General features: G+C 39.1%; 1 protein-coding gene across 1 annotated transcript; it reads left to right on the forward strand.

Annotated features, from left to right (window-relative positions):
• Positions 1-1,385: 1,385 nt before the first annotated feature.
• On the forward strand, positions 1,386-18,074 carry LOC306770361 (non-homologous end joining factor IFFO1-like; the record flags this gene model as incomplete). Its single annotated transcript, XM_079259220.1, has 9 exons — positions 1,386-2,338; positions 11,397-11,457; positions 11,762-11,857; positions 12,076-12,216; positions 14,132-14,319; positions 14,451-14,568; positions 17,117-17,206; positions 17,324-17,454; positions 17,921-18,074. 9 exons carry the CDS (start codon positions 1,386-1,388, stop codon positions 18,072-18,074), a joined length of 1,932 nt encoding a protein of 643 aa, XP_079115346.1.
• Between the last annotated feature and the right edge of the window lie 1,464 nt (positions 18,075-19,538).

Genomic DNA, 19,538 nt, shown 5'->3' on the forward strand with positions numbered 1-19,538 from the left:
CGACTCATCACTCTTTCTTTCATTTGTAACCTGTAAGCAGAAGCTGAAGCATCCACTTCAGAATCAAACCACCAGAAGCGTCATCTGCCAATAAATCTGTTTTTTGACAACTTCATCTTTTTTTTGTTTTCATTCATTTTTTTAATTAGATTTTTCTACAGATTTTTTTTTTTTTATCACTAAACTGTGATGTTTAGAATGATCTTGCATTTTAAAGAAAATACTCCCAATATTGTGGAAGATGGGCAGTTTTCCATCTTGTGCTTGCTTTTTGTAATGATTTGTCTTTTTATACAGTCAGAAGTTGTTGTTTTTTTTTTTTCTTAAAGTACATAAATGGGACATTTCTTGAAGGTATGTTAACTGACTGGGCTGAAAAAGTCTGCAGACTTTTCTCTAAGAGTTACTAAAAATAAATTGGTGTGTTCTGACCCTCACAGCTACACTAAGCATTAATGATCAAGGACAATGAATGTACCAGGCATATGTAGGTAAATACTGGTTTGACTGCTTTTGGCACAGGATTTATATTTTACATGTTCCATGAATTTGCCTTCATTTAGTGTGACATTCTGAGCAAACGGAGCAACTTGTACAGCAAAGAGAATCTGAGACTTCCATAAGATTTGTGATTTTATTTTATTTTTTTTTTTCCAATTTTAAAATATTTACATTTTTATTTAAATAAAATGTGAGTTCGGCTGGTGAGTTATAGACCTGGTCACGTGCCCTGAAAGGGCAAGAATCAAGGCAGACTAGTTTTTTTGTTTGTTTGTTTTTTTTTTTTAAATGGAAGTGAAGCCTTTTCTTAGGTTTATTACGGTAGCAGAAGCTGCTTGTGGTGCTCCTCCTTTAGCATCAATACGGCATCAAACAGCCGCAGTCATTCACTGTTTATCTCTGCGCTCTGCTGCGCCTCCGCACTGACTGCAACCCTGAAACCAGATTTAGCTTCTCCTCTTCAGACATCCAGGTATGTTGTCTAAAGCTGAGCTTTTTTAAAAGCATGAAACATCTCATAAGGTCTTTACTGGGATGATTAAAGCAGGAACGTGTTCCATGTCGCCACATTTGTGCTGCGTAAAAAGCGACTGATGCTGATTTGCTGCAAAGTCCAGCTGTGCGTGAATGTAGCTGCACTTTACTCTGCGTCATTACTAATTAGTGCATGTTTTTACATTTGCTGTTTGTGACGAAAACCTCTTTTTAAAAGGACAAAAAATCGCATCTTCTGCCTTTGGCCCACAGCTCTTATTGATGCTCATCTGGTGAAACCAGGAAAAGGCTGCAAAACCAGCTGCAGCGTCTGGTTCCGGTTTTGATTCATAAACCAAGCTATTCCCACGGAATTACCTGCAGAGTTAAATCCACAGAAGTCTGGGTTCATGCCGGATTTCGAGCATTTCAGATTTTCCTACTCGAGCATGAATCCGGTCCTGGGGGAGAGCGGCTTCCTGGCTCCCCAGCAGCAGCAGCACCACCAGATGACGGGACAGACAGACTCCCCCATCCCAGAGTCGGGATACTTCCTTGGAGACCATGGCGGATTTGGGCCTGATGGTTTGCCTGGACTGGACCTGGGCGCCTTGCCGCCGTCGGGTCTGGCCTACCTGCATCTGAACACCCCCATGCACCGCGTGCCCCCAGCAGCCACGGCACTGCGCAACGACCTGGGGTCCAACATCAGCGTGCTGAAGACCCTCAACCTGCGGTTCCGCTGTTTCCTTGCGAAAGTGCACGAATTGGAGCGCAGGAACAAGTTACTGGAGAAGCAGCTGCAGCAGGCCTTAGAGGACAACAGCGGGGGGGATGGACAGAAGCCCCTCACTAAAGAGATGGGGGTCCAGACTGGTTTTATCGGACCTATTCCAACCAGACCGAACCTCATCTCGCTCCACAACGTGGCCAACTCTGCATATTTACCCGGTGGCCTCCTCTCTCCCACCCTGAATCCCCCTCCACTCTTTGATAATAAATACCTGCTGGGAAACGACCTCAACACGGATTCAAACTCCAACCTAACCACACCCGGTTTGTCCATCAGCCCCGCGCGGAGTCCCAGCGATCCGTCCAGAACCATCACCAACATCAACGAGAAGCACGCCGGGACAAACACCAACAATACTCTTCCTCCTCGCTTCCTTCCCGGGACGATCTGGTCCTTCAACCACACCCGCCGGTCCGGCATCGGGAGGGAGTCCTGCGTAACGGGGCCCGGGGTCTCCTGGACGCACCCAGACGGGGTGGGGGTTCAGATCGACACCATCACACCGGAGATCCGGGCTCTGTACAACGTGCTGGCCAAGGTGAAGAGAGAGAGGGATGAATACAAGAGAAGGTAGGACTGCTACAACTTATTTCAATTTAAATAACTTGTCTTCCACAAACGCGAAAAAACGAAGTTTGTGTTCGATTCTGAATGCACGTGACGCTCACACATCCAGGGGCGCCGCCACGAATTTTGGACCCTGTGAAAGACAATAGCATAGACCCCCCCCCCCCCCCCCCCCCCCGTTTGCGTGAAGCAATTTTTGCTTCAATTGCTTCACGCTAATAAAAAAGAAAAATATATTTTAATGGGAATAATAAAGATCTTTTACTGTGTTTAACCCTTTATGGGGCAAATGACTATTTTGATCACTTTGTTTAATTTCATATTCAGCTGAAACTGTTTTATTTTTGTTTATGTAACAACAGAATGGAGGTCTTGATTCATACCAGAAGGACAATTTTACGTTAAAATTTGAAAGTGTTTTATGAAGTGCCCTATAAAGGGTTAAATCACAGTGCATATGTCTAACTAGGTTATTTTAATATAAATGGTTTATCAGTTTATATTACTGCTATATTTTATTACAAACTTTGAAAAAAGTATTTATTATTTTTAATGAACGTTTCATGATTTTTCTTATATAGTTTGTACATCTTTTTGGCCCCGATCAAGTCATGGGGCCTCTTGCTAACTTTTCCCCCCCATATGGCGCCTCTCCACACAACTGAGATCTTCCACGGTTCTTTAGGCGACATGCATTCAGTTGAAGTTTTGAAAGTAAACACTGAATAAGGGAAAAAAAAAACCAAAAAAAAAAACCTAAATTTGTAAAACAAAAAGTGAAATGGCAGCTGGACTGTAAAGGCCTGATGTTTCCAAAGCAAAAGTAAAGTGGTGCACTTAAAAAATAACAAAACAAAACTGGGGTTAAGCTTGTTTGAGAGAGTTGATAAAGATAGAATGACATGTTTACCATGAGACAGCTGCTTTACTGAGAATAATAGTATAAACAACAAAAAAGGAGATGTATGGAATAAGGATTCAGCTCTTTGACTGGCTAAAACAACTTTAATTAAAAGTTGCTATAAAATATGTTAAGTGAGCAAATAGAAACTATGTTAGTGTGTGTCCTGCAATAATACATATTGTTGATTTTTGTTTCTCAAATTTTGAGCCCTGACATGTGATGAGGTTATGTGATATAATGATAAGTATTTATGCCTACATAAAATTAGTTCCCTCAGCAGTTTAATTCCTTTTAATCTGCCAGACTCCAGGAGGGCAGCGAGGGCAGAGCTGTTACTCATACATTTGTCCAAAGAGGAAATATCATGATTAATGCATCAAAGTCCACAGAAACAAGTCTCGAGTTTCAGGATCGGAAAGGTACTTTTTTTCTTCTTTTTTTTTCCACTTTTTTTTTTTATTTAGTTTTGAAAATGTAGAGGTACCAGAGACTTTCATTATTTCTCTCTTAATTGAACACACATGAACATAAATGCTAAAAAACCCTTGATGTCGCTGCTTTGTCAGATTTATGAGGCAGGATGCTTCTGCAGGACAAACCTGAAGCCACATCAGCCTCAGCTACAGGAGGATGTCTAAACGACAACACTGACCAGAGTGATGTTTAGATTTCTTGGGAGCAGCAGTCACAGCTGTTTTCCCCTGTAATATAGAAGCTGAAGTTGACTTCTCTTGGATCATGTGTACACTGAGGCTGTTTTGTTTTGTTTTAAGGGGCCTTTAAATGTTGTCTCAGTCTGTTTCCACGTGACGCAACAAAACGTTAAACACATCTGTTTTTTTTGTTTTTTTTTTAAATATTTTAAGAAATATTTATGATAAGGAAAAACAACTGATAAAGCATATTGCTTAAGATTTGAGAAAGGCAATGCCAAGCTGAATTCTTTGGTCATTTTTAAGGTTTTGTTTACTCATTTGGCCAAAAAACAAAAACAAACAAAAAAAAAACAAAACAATGTAGTAAAATTTTAAAATAAAGAAAGAAAGATGGATTTTGACCTCAGCATTTGTCAAGTCCAAGCCAAGGATCATTGTTCCAACCCTCTAACTTTTTATGAGTGCTACATGTACACAAGGATGAAAACATTTTCATTTAAAAGGGGTTTTGGAAAAATTAATTTTTTTTAAAAAACTATAGAAAATGTTGTAGTTTATATGAAGACGGAGAAGAATCAAGCTGATGAGGAGATATTTGAGTGGACCGAAGAGGAAGTGGATTGAGCATCAGTAGCCGATGCAGAACAAACACTTACATTCACCATTGTTGTAGCAGATGGCGGGGTCTGTGCAGGTGGATTGAGGGGAGGCGGGTCTGTCGCCTCATGCATTTCAGGATGGGGGGGATTGGATAAAAAGTCAAAATTCAATGCAATCTGTTGTCTTTCTTTAACTAGGTTATTTATAATGAACTGGCTCAAATTGATGTCAGTAAAGTGCTCTGAGGTAACAATGTTGTGGAGTGGCGCTGTACAAATAAAGCTGAACTAAATTAAATCAGTTTGAAAAGATGTTTATCAGTAGGAAACACTGAAATAAAAAAAATGTAAAAATTAGGAACCAGTTTAAAATCTTTGTGTTTTTGGGTTCCCAAAACACAATTTACCTGCTAACAAAATGCCCAAATAATAAAATACTTGTGCAAATACACCGAAACTCCTTGTAGACTTGGCCTAAAATGAGAAAAATGAAGGCCAGCAAGGCAAATAGTTTAATTTCAGATAAGTATAGCTGTCACCTGCATATCATTGCAATGAGAAGCTGTGCTTCCTCAGGATAGCTCTAAAGAGAAACATGCACATGGAGGATGGTAATGGCCCAAAGACAGAGCCCTGGGCGACTCCACACAAGGATGAATTAGCAGATCTTGCATCCAGGAAAACCGATCAAAATTTAGTAACTCAGACAAAACTTCTCCAATAAGTCCGTTTATTATTATTCTTTTTGTGATTCATGGTCTGGTCGTCTTTACTCTGCCATTGCTTCATTTCTGTCACCTTCCACCAGCTTTGCCTACTTTCACAATTTCTTTTAGCCACATAAAACCAAAGAGAACCACTGAAGCAGGCACAGGTAACAGAGAGGGCAGGTTTTTTTTTTTTATTAAAAATGCCACTTCCTTCCCAGCATGCAGCACAGCTTCATGCGTCTTCATATCCTGCAAAGAAAAGCTAGGTGACACCTGGAAATCTTAATGGTTTGAATTGACCTAAAACCCTCCTGGTTTACCAAATACAAAAGATAAGTTGTGATGAAAATAGTTGTTTTTAAAAAGATCTAGAGTCTCATCATTTTTTTCTCAAACAATCAGCTGATTGGGTCATTTTACCTTCTAATATTTTTTTAATATTATATAAATACTTTTTAAAATACTTTTTAATTTTATACTGTTCTGTTGTGTTATAATCACAATTGAGGCTGCAAGTACTAAATTTCCCAAGTTGGGATTAATAAAGTACTTCTATATATTCTATTCTAAAACCCTTCTGTAGCTGAATTATAAACATTGTCCAGTAAATTCATGTGTATTTAAACTGAGACCTTCATTTTTTTCAGACTTTATAGGCTACAGTTAATTTTTCCTGTTAAACTTTAAGAAGTTTTAGTCCTGTGATGGACTAGCAACCAGTCCAGGGTGTATCCTGTCCAATGAATGAATAAGTTCCAGCTTCCAGCCACCATTAACTGGACTAGCTAAAGCGTTTGGATGGATGGATGGATGGATGGAATGTAAACTGTGTCAAAGTCTCAAAAGTAATTGCAGTGGGCTACAGACGGCTTCATTGCTGTGAGTTTATTGCTTAGAACATGATCAGTCTATTCAGGCCAGTAACATTTACAATGTGATGTTGCCATTTTTTCATCTCTCTTTCCATTCGCTCTTGTTCCTCCTGTGTTTTGTCTCTTTACCCTCTCCTCTCCCTAAAATCCCTCCCTCTCCACCTCCTCCCTGCTGAGTTTTATTTTGCTACCTGCAATGCAGCACTGGCCTGTGACCGCCAGCAGTGATGTCACCCGCTCTACCATCTCCCTCTCTGCTTTCCTTTCAGTTGTTTTTTTTTACCCTTCATCTCCTCTGATATCTTTACATCTTATGTTTCTCCTGCTCCTTTTTATGTGCTCTCCCTGTCATCCCAGAACTGCTCTCTAAATCGCCTTCTGCTTCTGTTAAATTGCTTCCTGCTGTCCTTGCTGACTCCTCGTATATCTCTGCCTGTCTGCATACGCACACACCTTGTTTCACCTCCCCAAGTGAGCCTCCGCAGCGTCAACACAGTCGCTGACATCAACAGCTTTGTCGTGTTTCTGTTCACTGGCAAACACGGCAGCAAAAACCCTCCTCGTCCTCTCTGTTCTATTTAGCTCAAGGTCTCACTCGATTCCAGTGAGGAGACTTGATCTGGAGAAGTTTTTCATCTGAAAATGTGCAGTTTATGCTGATTGTTTCTTCATTCATTTTAAGTTAATAATTATCAATCTGTTGTGATGGACTGGCCAGGGTGTAGCCTGCCTTTCACCCAAAAGACTGCCGAGATAGGCTCCAGCTTCCCCGCGACCCTCCATTGGACAAAAGCGGTTTGGATAATAAATAAATGAATGAATAATTATCAATCTGCAGAGAGGCATTGTCACACTGACCCATTAGCGTTTGCAAGAGTGCTCAAGATCAGTTCTCGAGAGCTACTATGCTGCAGCTTTTAGATGCAACCCTTCTCCAAAACATCTGAATCAAATGCATAGCTCATTACCAGGCCTCTGCAGAGCTGAATGGCATGCACATGAGGTCATTCCGCCATTTGATTCAGGTGTATTGACAAAGGGATGCACTTAGGTCACATTCACATCAGCCTTTTTTATTCGAATCCGAGTCTGTTTGATCAGAAAGTCCGCTTTGTTTGGGGAGCTTTGAAAGCAACAAACTAATTCTGATTTAGACCAAAGAAGCGGACTCGGTCCACCAACAATCGCAGAAGTCAATTCGTTACTAGCGAACCAAATACAGGACGCAGACTACAAAAAAAATGACTTCCTGAATTTGGCATAGCATTGCATTGTGCGGTATAGCATTGCATTGTGGGTAACTACCTAGCAATCGTCCTGTGCCTCATCTGTTGTTCTTACTGCGTCCATTGTTGCAGTGTCTTTCTACAGTTTACTTGCATAAGACAAAATAAAAACCCAAAACAGCGGCAGTTTCCTGCTCCATGTGTAACTAGCAACTGTTTATTTCTTCACACGTCTTATTCTTTTTTGCTAAATTCTAGTGCAGCGCCACCTTTGGTGAGAATGTGGATATGTTATTCTGGTTTGGCACGTCTGACCAAAGTGCAGCATGAACATAAACTCGGGCCGCATATTTACCATTTCTTGCAATATGACATGTCAAAATGATGATAGTTTAATCTTCTGCTTCTGCTTCAACTTTGCATAATCCAAAACTTAGCTGGATTTCAGAAGCAGAGTTAAAAGTAAGTACATCTCATGATTCATCAGCTTATAAAATCAACTTTAACACCTTTTATCTTAAAGTAAATGGTCACCTATAAAAACTGTTAGGCTCTCCAACATGCACACATATGCATTTTAGCAACTATCTAAAATTATGCCCAAGTAAATGCAGCACTCAGAAAGCCTGACACCTAATGAAAAGCCTTTGTTAGTAATATGCATCGGTGAGGATGGTACGTTTGGAAATTAGCCGTTTCATTGGACAGCAAGGAGAGATTCAATACACTTCCACTCATTGAAGACCAAATAAATGTAGTATAGGACTTAATACATATACAAAGTTTGGCTCTGTGACGAAAAAGTAAACAAAAAAGAACACAGCTATATTTTGTAGCACATTAATATTGTATAATTATTTTTATAACAAAAACTAGAGTAAAAAGCCAGATAAGATTGTGAGGAAAATGTGGCTTTTTTTTTTTTTCTTATTAATTTATGCTTCAGAGAGTTATTTCCTTCAATCAATATCTTTTTTTAGAGAGTTTTGCATAAATTATACCTTTCTTCCAGTTTCTCCCTGCCTGGCCCCCTCATCACAGTTTTTCTAGACACGCCCCTGTGACATGGCAGTAACATTCATGATTATAGATAGTCTAAAATAATATGTAATAATAATAGTAATACTACTAATATTAATAATTAATAATATTGTTAAAGTAGCATGTAATTACTGACGATCTTTACTTTAGTATTTACTGAAGTGTGCTGCATGAGTTTTAAAACCAGGTAAAAACACCTTTTGCTTATCTGTCTGTATATGATTCTATGTGTGGTTTAGAGGTGCAATCTATATAGAAAATTTAGTGTTATCACAATGATATATCAGCATATACTGTACATCATCCATGTCACAAAGACACTTTGACATGAAATGAGACATTGAGTTGATTAAATAAGCCTCTCAGGAAAGATCAGAGTTGGTTAAAGGCTGTTGGTAGTGACTCTGAAGCCCTTTCTTAAAATCAAGTCACCTTTAACAGTAAAATTTATCCTTTTGGTTGCCGTCAGCAAGTTTTTACATCATCCAGCAGTTACTGAATCATCACAGCTGCTGTGTATCTAATTAAATATAATCAGCAGCGTTACTGCAGAGCCACGTGTGGAGACTTTAAAATGAATCAGAGTGACAAGGACATTAGCTGTCGCTCTTTCTAACTACAGTTATCATCTCTTAAGGTTTTAATCTAAATTGTGGTGCTCACTTGTAACCTTGGAGAGAATACACTTTACATCTATTCTTATGTTCCACATGTTTAATATAAAAGTGACTCATTCTGGCTGCATTTACATGCTGGAATGATCTTCTAGTATGAACCCATTTAAAACTTTATTCTGACATGTTAACAGCATATTTCTGACATCTTTAACCTGAATAAGGGCCATACAGCATGAACAGCGTTCATCTGTGTCTCATTTTATAAACAACTACACAGATTAATAGCATTCTAGCAGAACTTACTGCACACATCATCTTGTTTTATGCTTCTTTTCAAAGACCTGATTACTTGTTTTTGTCACAACATCTGGCAACAGCAGCTGCAGTTAGTTCTAGTGCAGAACAGGAAGACAGCAGGGAAATAAAAATTGCATACTTTTGGGAACATGAGGAGGTGCAAGTGGACTAAAGTCCTAAGTTTTCTTTTTTTTTTTTTTTTTAATCAAAGATGTTTTTAAGCCCTTGTATTAATAAACATTGCACTTGCACCAGCACATACTGTTGGTCTGAATCATTATTGAGTGAACACCATATAATATAAGCAGGATTAAAAGAATATGCTTTATGCAGTTCATGAACTGTGCATAACACCTACCACATTAGGAGTATTGTCTTAATTAGATAATTGTCAGAATATTGCCTAATATTTACACAGAGCCTTTTAAATCGTATGCTGACAACAAGAAGTTAACCCTTCTCATAATTTGCAGCTGTTCAGTGAAGGTCAAACAGTGAAGGTTAGCGACTGGTCAGAAATTAAATGGTTCATTTACGAGTCGTTTTCTCTGTCTGTATTATGTTATTGTCCCTAGTCTCTTAAGATTACTGTTTGGTTTTAGGTGTAAATATGAACAAATTTTGATAGATTCCTTCATTCCAGGAGTCTCTGAGGGAAATATTGAACCCTTAAAATCTTCATCTCTTGTTGAGTTTGAAACTAAAGCAGTATTTTTCAGACCAGTATTGTTTGCTGGAAGCTCCCTTTTGTCTCAGCAACACATTTTTTGACAAGATCTGACAGCAAAAATGCTTCACAGCCAATTTAAATCAAAGCAGACAATCCCAAAGGTATAGGTATGCATATGGGTATGTATGTGTATGTATGTGTAGGTATAGGTATATATGTGTATATATATGCTCTGTGGAAAACACTGGGTTTGGAAAAAGGATGAGTGCTAGGTTTAATCATTAATCATGTGCGTAGGGTTGAAGCAAATAAGTTATACTTCTTCCTACCTTTCCATGTTCCTTCCTTTTTGGACCTGTCAACAGAATTCATGGGTATTGTAGAGGCTATATGTAAGTAGAAGAATATAAAAATAATGTTGACCTGTCTGAAAAAAAAAAAAAACCGCTCGTGGCAATTTTCATATTTCTTTAATATACCATTTAAAGCTGTTGGTCAGATAATACAAAATGTTCAAACAAAATTTCTTTCATCTGTCCACATTTCTGCAAACCTATCTTCACCCACTTTGGAGACTGGAAGTCTCAGTCCACATGCAATGAGAAATGAAAGTTTTTCTATCTCCTTTTACCCAATCAGCATGAGCTGATTATCTCGAAATGAAGGATCAACATCTTAGAATCTGATCTGTTAAGTCATTACTTACTTTTCCTTCTTTAATCTATGAAGTAAATGTCAAAATTGTACAAGTTTTTGTTTTTACTCAAACAAAATATTGTAACGTACGACCAGCGTGTGATCCTTTTTCATTTCATCACATTTTAACAAAGTGAAATCCAGCAGATATGATGTGAGGTGGAAGTCCTGCAGTGCAGCCTGCCTCTGTTCCTTTTGAATATTTATGTATTCTCTCCATAGTAACTGAGTGTTGGAGCATGCTGTTCGTGCCACTCGTGCTCTAAATGCGCATGGCATGTTGTCTCCTTATGTAACCTGCTGAGTAATACTGATGGCCGTGATGCTGCACAGAGTGGGTCAGAAAGGCAGGTAGTCGTGGTGGATTTATTTTTTCTAGAAGCTGCAGACATATTCAAGGAAGTTCATGTTTTTTAGGCACATTATTCTACCTGAAAATTTGGCCACATTCACTTGAGAACATGCAAATCTGATAAGAATGTAATTATTTCATTGTAAACTTATTGAAGTCCCAAAGAGGCAAACAAATGAGAGTAAATATTATTAAAAGTACAAGTAAATAGCTTCCTATTTAGTGGCAAGTGTGTTCTGAAACTGGCTGACACTGCAGGCATGTTGGTGCATCATTCAAAGGCTTTTTACCTAAAACCCTCCAAATGTCCTTCTTTTACTCTGGGGACAGCATCAGAAGGGGAAATGCGTTTTTATGTCATATTAACAGTTTTTCTTTTTGTGCTACAAAGGCTGACTTATTTTAATCATTGTGTTTTTAGGTGGGAAGAAGAGTACACAGCCAGGATGGACCTGCAAGAGAAAGTGGCTGAACTTGAAGAGGTATGCAACCAGTTCAATCTTCCTCTTTAGGGAAAGTTTTGGTTTTAGGTGCACGTTTAACATCTTGTGGTATGGTTAGGTTCTCTTACCGCAACATGACACGTGTGAATTTTTAGATTTAAGTGAGATTTTGGTCCCTCCACTCATAGATTTGGCTCATAATGACTTAACTTCATCAGCTCTTATTTAATTACTTTTTGTTTTCTTATAAGAACTGAAGAGACGCATGCATGCATCAAAGCAGAAAGGATTATAACCTCCCATCAACTCTTGACGTCCAGTTCATGTTTCATGTGTTTTGTAGGACTTGCAGGACAGCGAGGTGTATCAGGATGAGCTGACTCTCAGGGTGAAGCAGCTCAAGGCTGAGCTTGTTCTCTTTAAAGGACTTGTCAGCAACGTAAGTCTTCCTACAGATGTGTTTGACATGTTTAACTTACAGGAAGGTTTAAAGAAAAGAATATGCATGTATGTAATTCTTCTGTTCGATACAGTAAAAATGTCATTTTACATGTTTCTCATAAAATAGTGCAGTAAAATGTTACTTTATTCTGCAGTTTGTACACAGATTTATGTCAAACACATGAAAACGGAGACGGTTTTGTCTCTTTGCTTCAGAATGTGTCAGATCTGGACAGTAAGATCCAGGAAAAAGCCATGAAGGTGGACATGGATATCTGCCGGCGCATTGACATCACTGCCCGCCTCTGTGATGTCGCCCAGCAGAGGAACTGCGAGGACGTAATCAGCATGTTCCAGGTACATATCTGCAGCCGTATTTTCCTCAGCATGACTATTTATTCCAGAAAATTATGTATCACAAGGTGGATATAATTTCTAATTCAAATGGTTGTTATTATTTGTTATGTTTTGCAACAATGTCCTGTTTTAAAGTGTAAAATGAACTTTTCATCAGTCTACAAACACCTACGTCTTTTTTCCCACAGACATCTGCTCACATGAAATGAAATTAAATGAAATGAATGAAATGAAAAATACTTTATTAATCCCCAAAGGGAAATTCAATATTGTAGCAGATAGTTAATTTGAGGAGGTCTTGTTCCGGAGGCTGATGGCTACTGGCAGGAATGATCTTCTGTATCTTTCAGTCTTACAGCCGACCTGAAGAAGCCTCTCACTGAACACACTTTGTTGTTTCATCACTGTGTTGTGGAGAGGGTGAGAAGAATCCTCCATCATCTTCATCAGTTTGTGCAGCATTCTTCTTTGGACAATCAGCTCCAGCGGCTCCAGTTACTCCAAGCACAGAAGCAGCTTTCTCCACAGCTTTCTTACGTCTTCACTGTGTTGTGGAGAGGGTGTGAAATCAATCATCAAATTGAACATGCAAACCACTCAAAGATCAACTCTACGCATTTCTTTTTACGTCATTTCTACTCTGGAATTTAAAAAAAATTTAAAAAAAACTTTACTTTGTACAGTGGAGTTTGGAGATGACTGCATTTTATTCAGGCAAATGTTTAAAGCAAATATCAAACATGCAAACAAGCTACAAGCATCAAACTTTGAATGATCACTAAATATAAAGAGATTCAAGCAAAAACTTTTTCAGCTATAGTCAACAGATATTGGAAAGCATACAGCGTACATCGGATTTTTTTGTCCTGTTCAGCATCACGGCAAGCAGAATGGTTGCTATGACAATGCAACTATTCTGTTGAGTTCAACAGACTTTCTGTACATGTGGGGACCTTGGTGGAAAAAGGGGGGCGGCTGTAACTCAGGAGGAAGAGGAAGAGCAGTCGTCTTTCAACTGGAAAGTTGGAAGATTGATTCCAGGCTTCCCCTGACTGTGTGCAAAAGTGTCCTTGGGCAAGACACTGAACCCCAAGTTGCCCCCCCGATGTGCCTATCGGGGTATATATGTACATCGCTTTGGATAAAAGCATCTGTTAAATGACTGCAGAATAGAATAGCTTTGGGGATTTAAAGCTCCCCTTGATGCTTCAGTCTTTATTTTAAGTCGCATGTGCACGCTGGAGCCAACAAGGGGAAACAAAGGAAGAACAGAAGAAAAAAGGAGACAAAGATACAACGGAGAGGAAGCAACAGTAACAGCAAAAACACCCCACAATGTCGGCAAGATAACCGAGCTGGCAGTCATCGGGAGCCACTTCCCTGCTGAGAGAAACAGGAACCATAACAACCACTACACCAAGAAAACAAAACCAGCCGTCGCTATTGGTGATGAAGCACACAGGACGACTCGGTGTCGGTAAAGCGTGCACGTGCAGCGAATGAATCATGTTCAGTGATGAGTGCAATGTGCAAATGCAACTGCACCCCTGCAATGATCAGAGACAGATCACGGGACTTCAAGACCCAGATCACCAGCAGCAGTCCAGAGCCAACAGGACGGTCCACATAGAAGACAGCCCCAGTCAGAGCCCCCTTTAGAACACAGGCCCCCGGGGGACCAGGGTGACAGCTGGGAGCCCCGCTGCCACCAACTTGAACTGTATCCTCTTTTTAACCCCCACAAGCCTGAGAACAGTCACCCGACACAGTTCAGCACCGATCCAAATTCCCCAGCTAAGTGTCCCGGGTATCAGGGAGCAGCAGTAGGCTCCCCAGTTCCCTGTATCCTTTTTTTTTCTTACGTTGTAAAAAACAAAAAAAACAAAAAAAAAAATCTGTATTCATGTTTGTCCAGCAGGTACCCACGCCTCCCTCCACTTTGAGCCGCCGCACCAGGAATCTGAGTGGGCAGTCGTCAAAGGGCGGGGATGGAGAGGAGCAGAGTATGTCTGAGAGCGACGGAGGCGGGGCCAAAGACGAGGAGTCGTGCAGCACGTCGGCCAATCAGATCAACGAGCAGATGCAGAGGATGCTGAATCAGCTGTAGGTATTGTTGGTGTGAAAGTTGCTGAAGGGATAATCAAATTAAAATATTAAATCATGATGTGACTGGTGTGTGTGTGTGTGTGTGTGTGTGTGTGTGTGTGTGTGTGTGTGTGTGTGTGTTGTCCAAGGAGGGAGTGTGAGTTTGAAGATGACTGTGACAGCCTGGCCTGGGAGGAAACAGAAGAAACTCTTCTACTGTGGGAAGATTTTCCTGGATGCACACTGGGAGTGGAAACACAGGGGGAGGTACACATACTGGAGATTTATAAAGTATTACTCTTTAACCTGAACTTCAGCTCCTTCATTTGTGGTACTTTGACATCAGATGGTGCCAAACTCTGGCAAAATGACCCTTTTAGATTTCTGACTTGACCTGTCTTTACTCTCATCTCTCTCATTTTGTTGTCACTTTTCAAAGTTGATGTTTGCAGAGATCAGGTGTACTGACAGTAAAATCAGAGTTACACCTGCATCGTGCAAAGGAATATTCATAATCATCCTGTCATTCTGAAGTTCTGTAACTTTTGTCATTCATGCAATGTGCCATCTTTATTTAGTCCAGTGTTTCTGAGTCAGATCTTTTCTCTTCCTCGTCAAGTTTCTTTGCAGCCTGTTGACAAGCAGTTTATTTTATACAGGTGTGTTAAAGTGGGGTTGCCTATAAACATGCAGGGCAGTGGGGGGTCCACTGGACCTGGATTGAGGAACACTCATTTACTCTTCATCACATACACTTACATTTACACATATAAACAATTCTTACAAGTTTTCTAAGTATTATGACTCGAAATGAAAGTTGCAGAGAAATCTTCATGTACATTTGTGAAATTTTCAAGCAAAGATCATAAGACGAAGCATGGGACTTGAAGGGTTAACCCATAAACACCCAACACATGAATAAATAATCAGATAAGTCCATTTTTTTATATAAGACCTAATTTTTCTGTTTAACAAAATGTAAAATAAAAAAGTACCAAATTTTAAATGGATATTTACTAAGGCTGTGAGAACATGCTTTTGCATGGTGCTGATTTGATTTAAATTGCGATTTTCATGATTCTTCAATATTGCCGATTTTTGTAGGCTAAAAACAACAACAAAAAAAAAAATGTACAAAACTTTTTTTTTGTTCTTCATTTCCCTTCCTTTTAATGAGGAAAAAACAACATAGTAGCCGGACCATCATTCCGCTGCTATAATAATGCCCCAAAAGACAAGTAAAAAGATCAATAAAACAATAAAAATTACAAAAGTTTTATGTTGGATTATTTGAATTTATTTGGAAAAAAAATTAACAAAAAAAATCCATTTTATAATTATGAAGCAAAAAATCCCAATGTTTGTTTTTTTTTTTTTAAAATTCGATTTCACACCCTTAATATTTCCCACTTATTACCATGTTATATGTAAAAATGATTATCATGTAATATTGTGTTCCACAGGATTTTGAGAAACGTTTGTAAAATAAAGTGATGCCAAATGTCTCAGAATCTGTATGTATCATATATGTCACGCTGGGTTCTTCTGGGTTAAGTCATCAGTCTCTTTGGCTCCATGCAAAAGTTAGAAACACTTAAAGATGAAGATGCATTCACAAATGGTGGAAAAACTCAAGTCAAATAACTTGTTCAGCGTCTGTTTGCATTTGGATGCAACAGGAAACCAGTTTTCTAGAAAACACAAAGCAAAACAATTCAATCCTCCTGTTCTAACAGCTTGAACCATAAAATGTCTGAATGATAATTAACTGATTTGACTAAATCCTTTAAACTCGAGTTTTTTGGTGTTTAAAAGATAAGAGTCAGTGAGCGCAGCAGACAATCAGCTTTAAAAAAAAGCAAAGGCCATTGCTAAAAGCGTGTTTGGGTGAATAAACTGAATTATGTTAGATTAAAAAGGTTAATAATCCAAAATAAACAGAACTGCTTTGCTTTAAAATGCTTTAAAAATTTCACCGGCTCCTCATAAACCACATAAACTTCCACATTAAGTGAATTAACGAGGGCGGTTTGACCTCGCCCCACTGACATGACCTGATGAATGAGCTGTTTTTAGTCCGTTGTGACGATTAGCACGCAGGTTCGGGCATTTTGTTGTTGTGTTCCGTCTAATGACGTCAAAGCTGTTCAACTAGATAAACCTCCAGTGGAAGTCAATAACCTGCTTAATGAAACGCCAAAAGGAGCAGCAGGGAAAGCGTAAGAGATTAAAAGCTTTCAGTCTACTTGCGGAGCATTCATGCAGGCGTTTAAACTAATAAGAAAATTCTCTTTTTTAATTAATGCAATTAATTAAACTGCTTTACATATTTATATTAGTGGCAAAAAGGGTGAGTTTGACTAAAGAAATGACTCTTCAGTAACAAAATTAAGCAAAAGTTAAAAATAGTTTCATGTTCTCTTTGGTGATTTTTCCACTTTACTCCCTTTCAGACATTTCTGTTAGTTGTAAGGCAACTTAAAGGCGCCTGCTCTGTGAATGAATGAGGATCCTGCTGTTACCACGACACACACAGCCATTAGAAACCAGATCTATGACAGTATTCATGCTGCTTTCAGCAAAGTCTAAACTGATGCAGTCACTTCAGCTGACAGACAAGAGTCATGAATGTAATTTTAACTTGATACTCATTCTCACTGCTCCAACGGCATATACCTTTTTGATTGGAAAATGAAATAATTTATGCCCAATAAATGTTAAACTACTGTAATGTTGGGATTATTTTTTCTCTAAAATGTTACTTTCTTCTCTGTGCCCCACACTAACAAATGATGCATGCTGCCTCCAGGCGCAGGAGGAGTCCATCGAAAAAGTGATCAACGACACGGAGTCTCTGTTTAAATCCAGAGAGAGAGAATACCAGGACACTATAGACCAAATAGAGGTAAGACATTTCTATTCTTATTGCTCATAAAAGTGGCGGAGGACGGTCAAGCTGCCAAGAAATGAAGCAGAGTTAAAGGAACTCGGTGTCAGTATCTATTCCCGGTGTTGTTTTCAGCTGGAACTGGCCACAGCCAAGAGCGACATGAACCGTCACCTGCATGAATACATGGAGATGTGTTCCATGAAAAGAGGCCTGGATGTCCAGATGGAGACCTGCAGGAGACTCATCACTCAGAGTGGAGACAGGTAGCGCACAGTAAACCTTTACATGGACGGATTCGCTGATTTACTGGACTGAAAGAACTCAGTGCCGACGTGAACTAAGCTGCAGCAGGTAACGGGTCTAATTCATCCTCAGTCTGCTGGAGTGTTTGAGTGAATCTCACACCATGAGCTACACAAGCAAACAGAAACTGCAGAAAACCTAAAAATCAGCAATGCTGCTGTTATAGATCTGCCACAGAAGTACTGGGAATGTGCAGACATCAAAAAGCCAGTGCAGCAGCAGGAGGCGGCAGGTTTCTTCCAGGCTTTCAGGTGTTTTTAAGAGCTGAGACGTGCTCCCCTTCCACCTTTTATCTGCAGCTGTGGACACCAGTTCCGCTTACTTCAGGCTACAGTTACTGCCAAATATACATTGATAAAACTTTGTTTTTCTCTTTAAAATACAGAGCTGAAAATCAATTTTGATCATTTCTGTGCTCTGTTACAGGAAGTCCACCTCTCACATCACGCTGACGGTGGATGATTCAGACAGCGAGGAGAAGGAGAGGAAGAAGCCAGCTCTACCTGCCAGCTCTGAGAGCAGAGATTCTTGCTGCAATGTTAATGCTGCCATCCCTCCTTTGACTTGGAGAAAACCCTAACACACACTCACACACACACACTGCTTATACCTTCTTAAACCTGCTAATTGATGGGGAAACTAACTAAACTTCTACACATCTGAGATTGTGTCTGAGTTTTGGTCACCTAAATTAGAAGGAATTCTAGACACAGCTCCTGCAAAGGTTTTTTGTTTGTTTGTTTTTGGTCACCTTTTCCTTTAGCTGTGCGCCAGCAGCCCAATGATGACATTAAATTCACAAGAAACCAACAAAGCAGGTGAATAGCTGGAGTTAAAGGCTAAATAGTTTTGTTTTAAAGCCCCAAAATGTTTCCCCAACTTCGTTCTAAAGCTAGAATTTGCTCACAAACATGATTTGCAATACAGTCACTGTTGTTAACTGCTGCCCTCCTGTGGTCACTGGCTGTAACTACACCAGATGAATAAACTGGCTGAAAACTGCACTTTAAGACTGATTCAGCTCCTTTAGTCCTGTGCAAGGAAATGAACAGGATATGTTTTATTTGATTTTGCACACTAATACTGCTGTTAATAGCAGGAGTCACTTTTATGCACAGTCAGTAAAACTGCCCTTCAACAGCAGAATCAAAACAGCAGCAGTGCACAAAGACGATAGTTTGAACATGGCACTAAACTGGAATTGTTTGTATTACCTACAGTTTTGTGTGGCTTTAAAGTGCTTAAAGCTTATTGTAATAATGAATTGATCAGCCAAAAGTTTGTCATTTTATTTAAATATGGTTTCGGGTTTAAAAAGTCCTGCTGCTAAAGCCCAACTTGCCTTAAAACTGATGTCCAGCGTTTCAGAAGCACGGCGGCTTCATAGTCAATGTGACCATTAAGACAATGTTGTGAAGGGTCAATGTTGATGTTTGGCTTTTGAAATGGCACATTAAGCTACTTCAGTCATGAAGTTTGACTGAAATTATTCAAGCCAGTTAAGTAAACTCTGATTTTGTTTTTGTTTCTGCAGAAAACAACAAACTTAACTCTGGGAAGAAAAGTATGGTGGCAAATAGTTTTAGGCAAGTTTTAGGTTTTAATGATGCATTTTTGCTGAGCTGTTTGAAAGATTTGTAAATACTGATTCTGGTTAAGAAATATAATCAAAAGTTGCATTTTTTAAGTGATCATAAGGATGGTTTAAAATATAATTTCAAACATTTGATTTATAGATATTTCTTGAAGATTTCTAGAAGGAATTTGATGCATTTATTCTTAATTTCTGAGGTTTCAGTGGAATTTCTTTATGTTGGCTCTTCTTTCCAACACAGATACGGCCCTGAAATGATCTCAAAGGTGCAGATTTTTCTTTAATATTTTGTATGAACAATTTTTTTAATTTATTCTTATGCTTTGTTAGTCAGAGAATCCAGCGAGCACACGCAGCCATTGGGTTCAGTTTTTGTTTTGATAAAATGAATGTGAGAAAAATCTGCTTTTGCATTGATGTTTAACAACTTTTTTTTTTCTCACACTTTAA

The sequence above is a fragment of the Telmatherina bonti genome (assembly GCF_933228915.1).
Source record: "Telmatherina bonti genome assembly, chromosome: 19".
Taxonomy (NCBI): Eukaryota; Metazoa; Chordata; class Actinopteri; order Atheriniformes; family Telmatherinidae; genus Telmatherina; species Telmatherina bonti.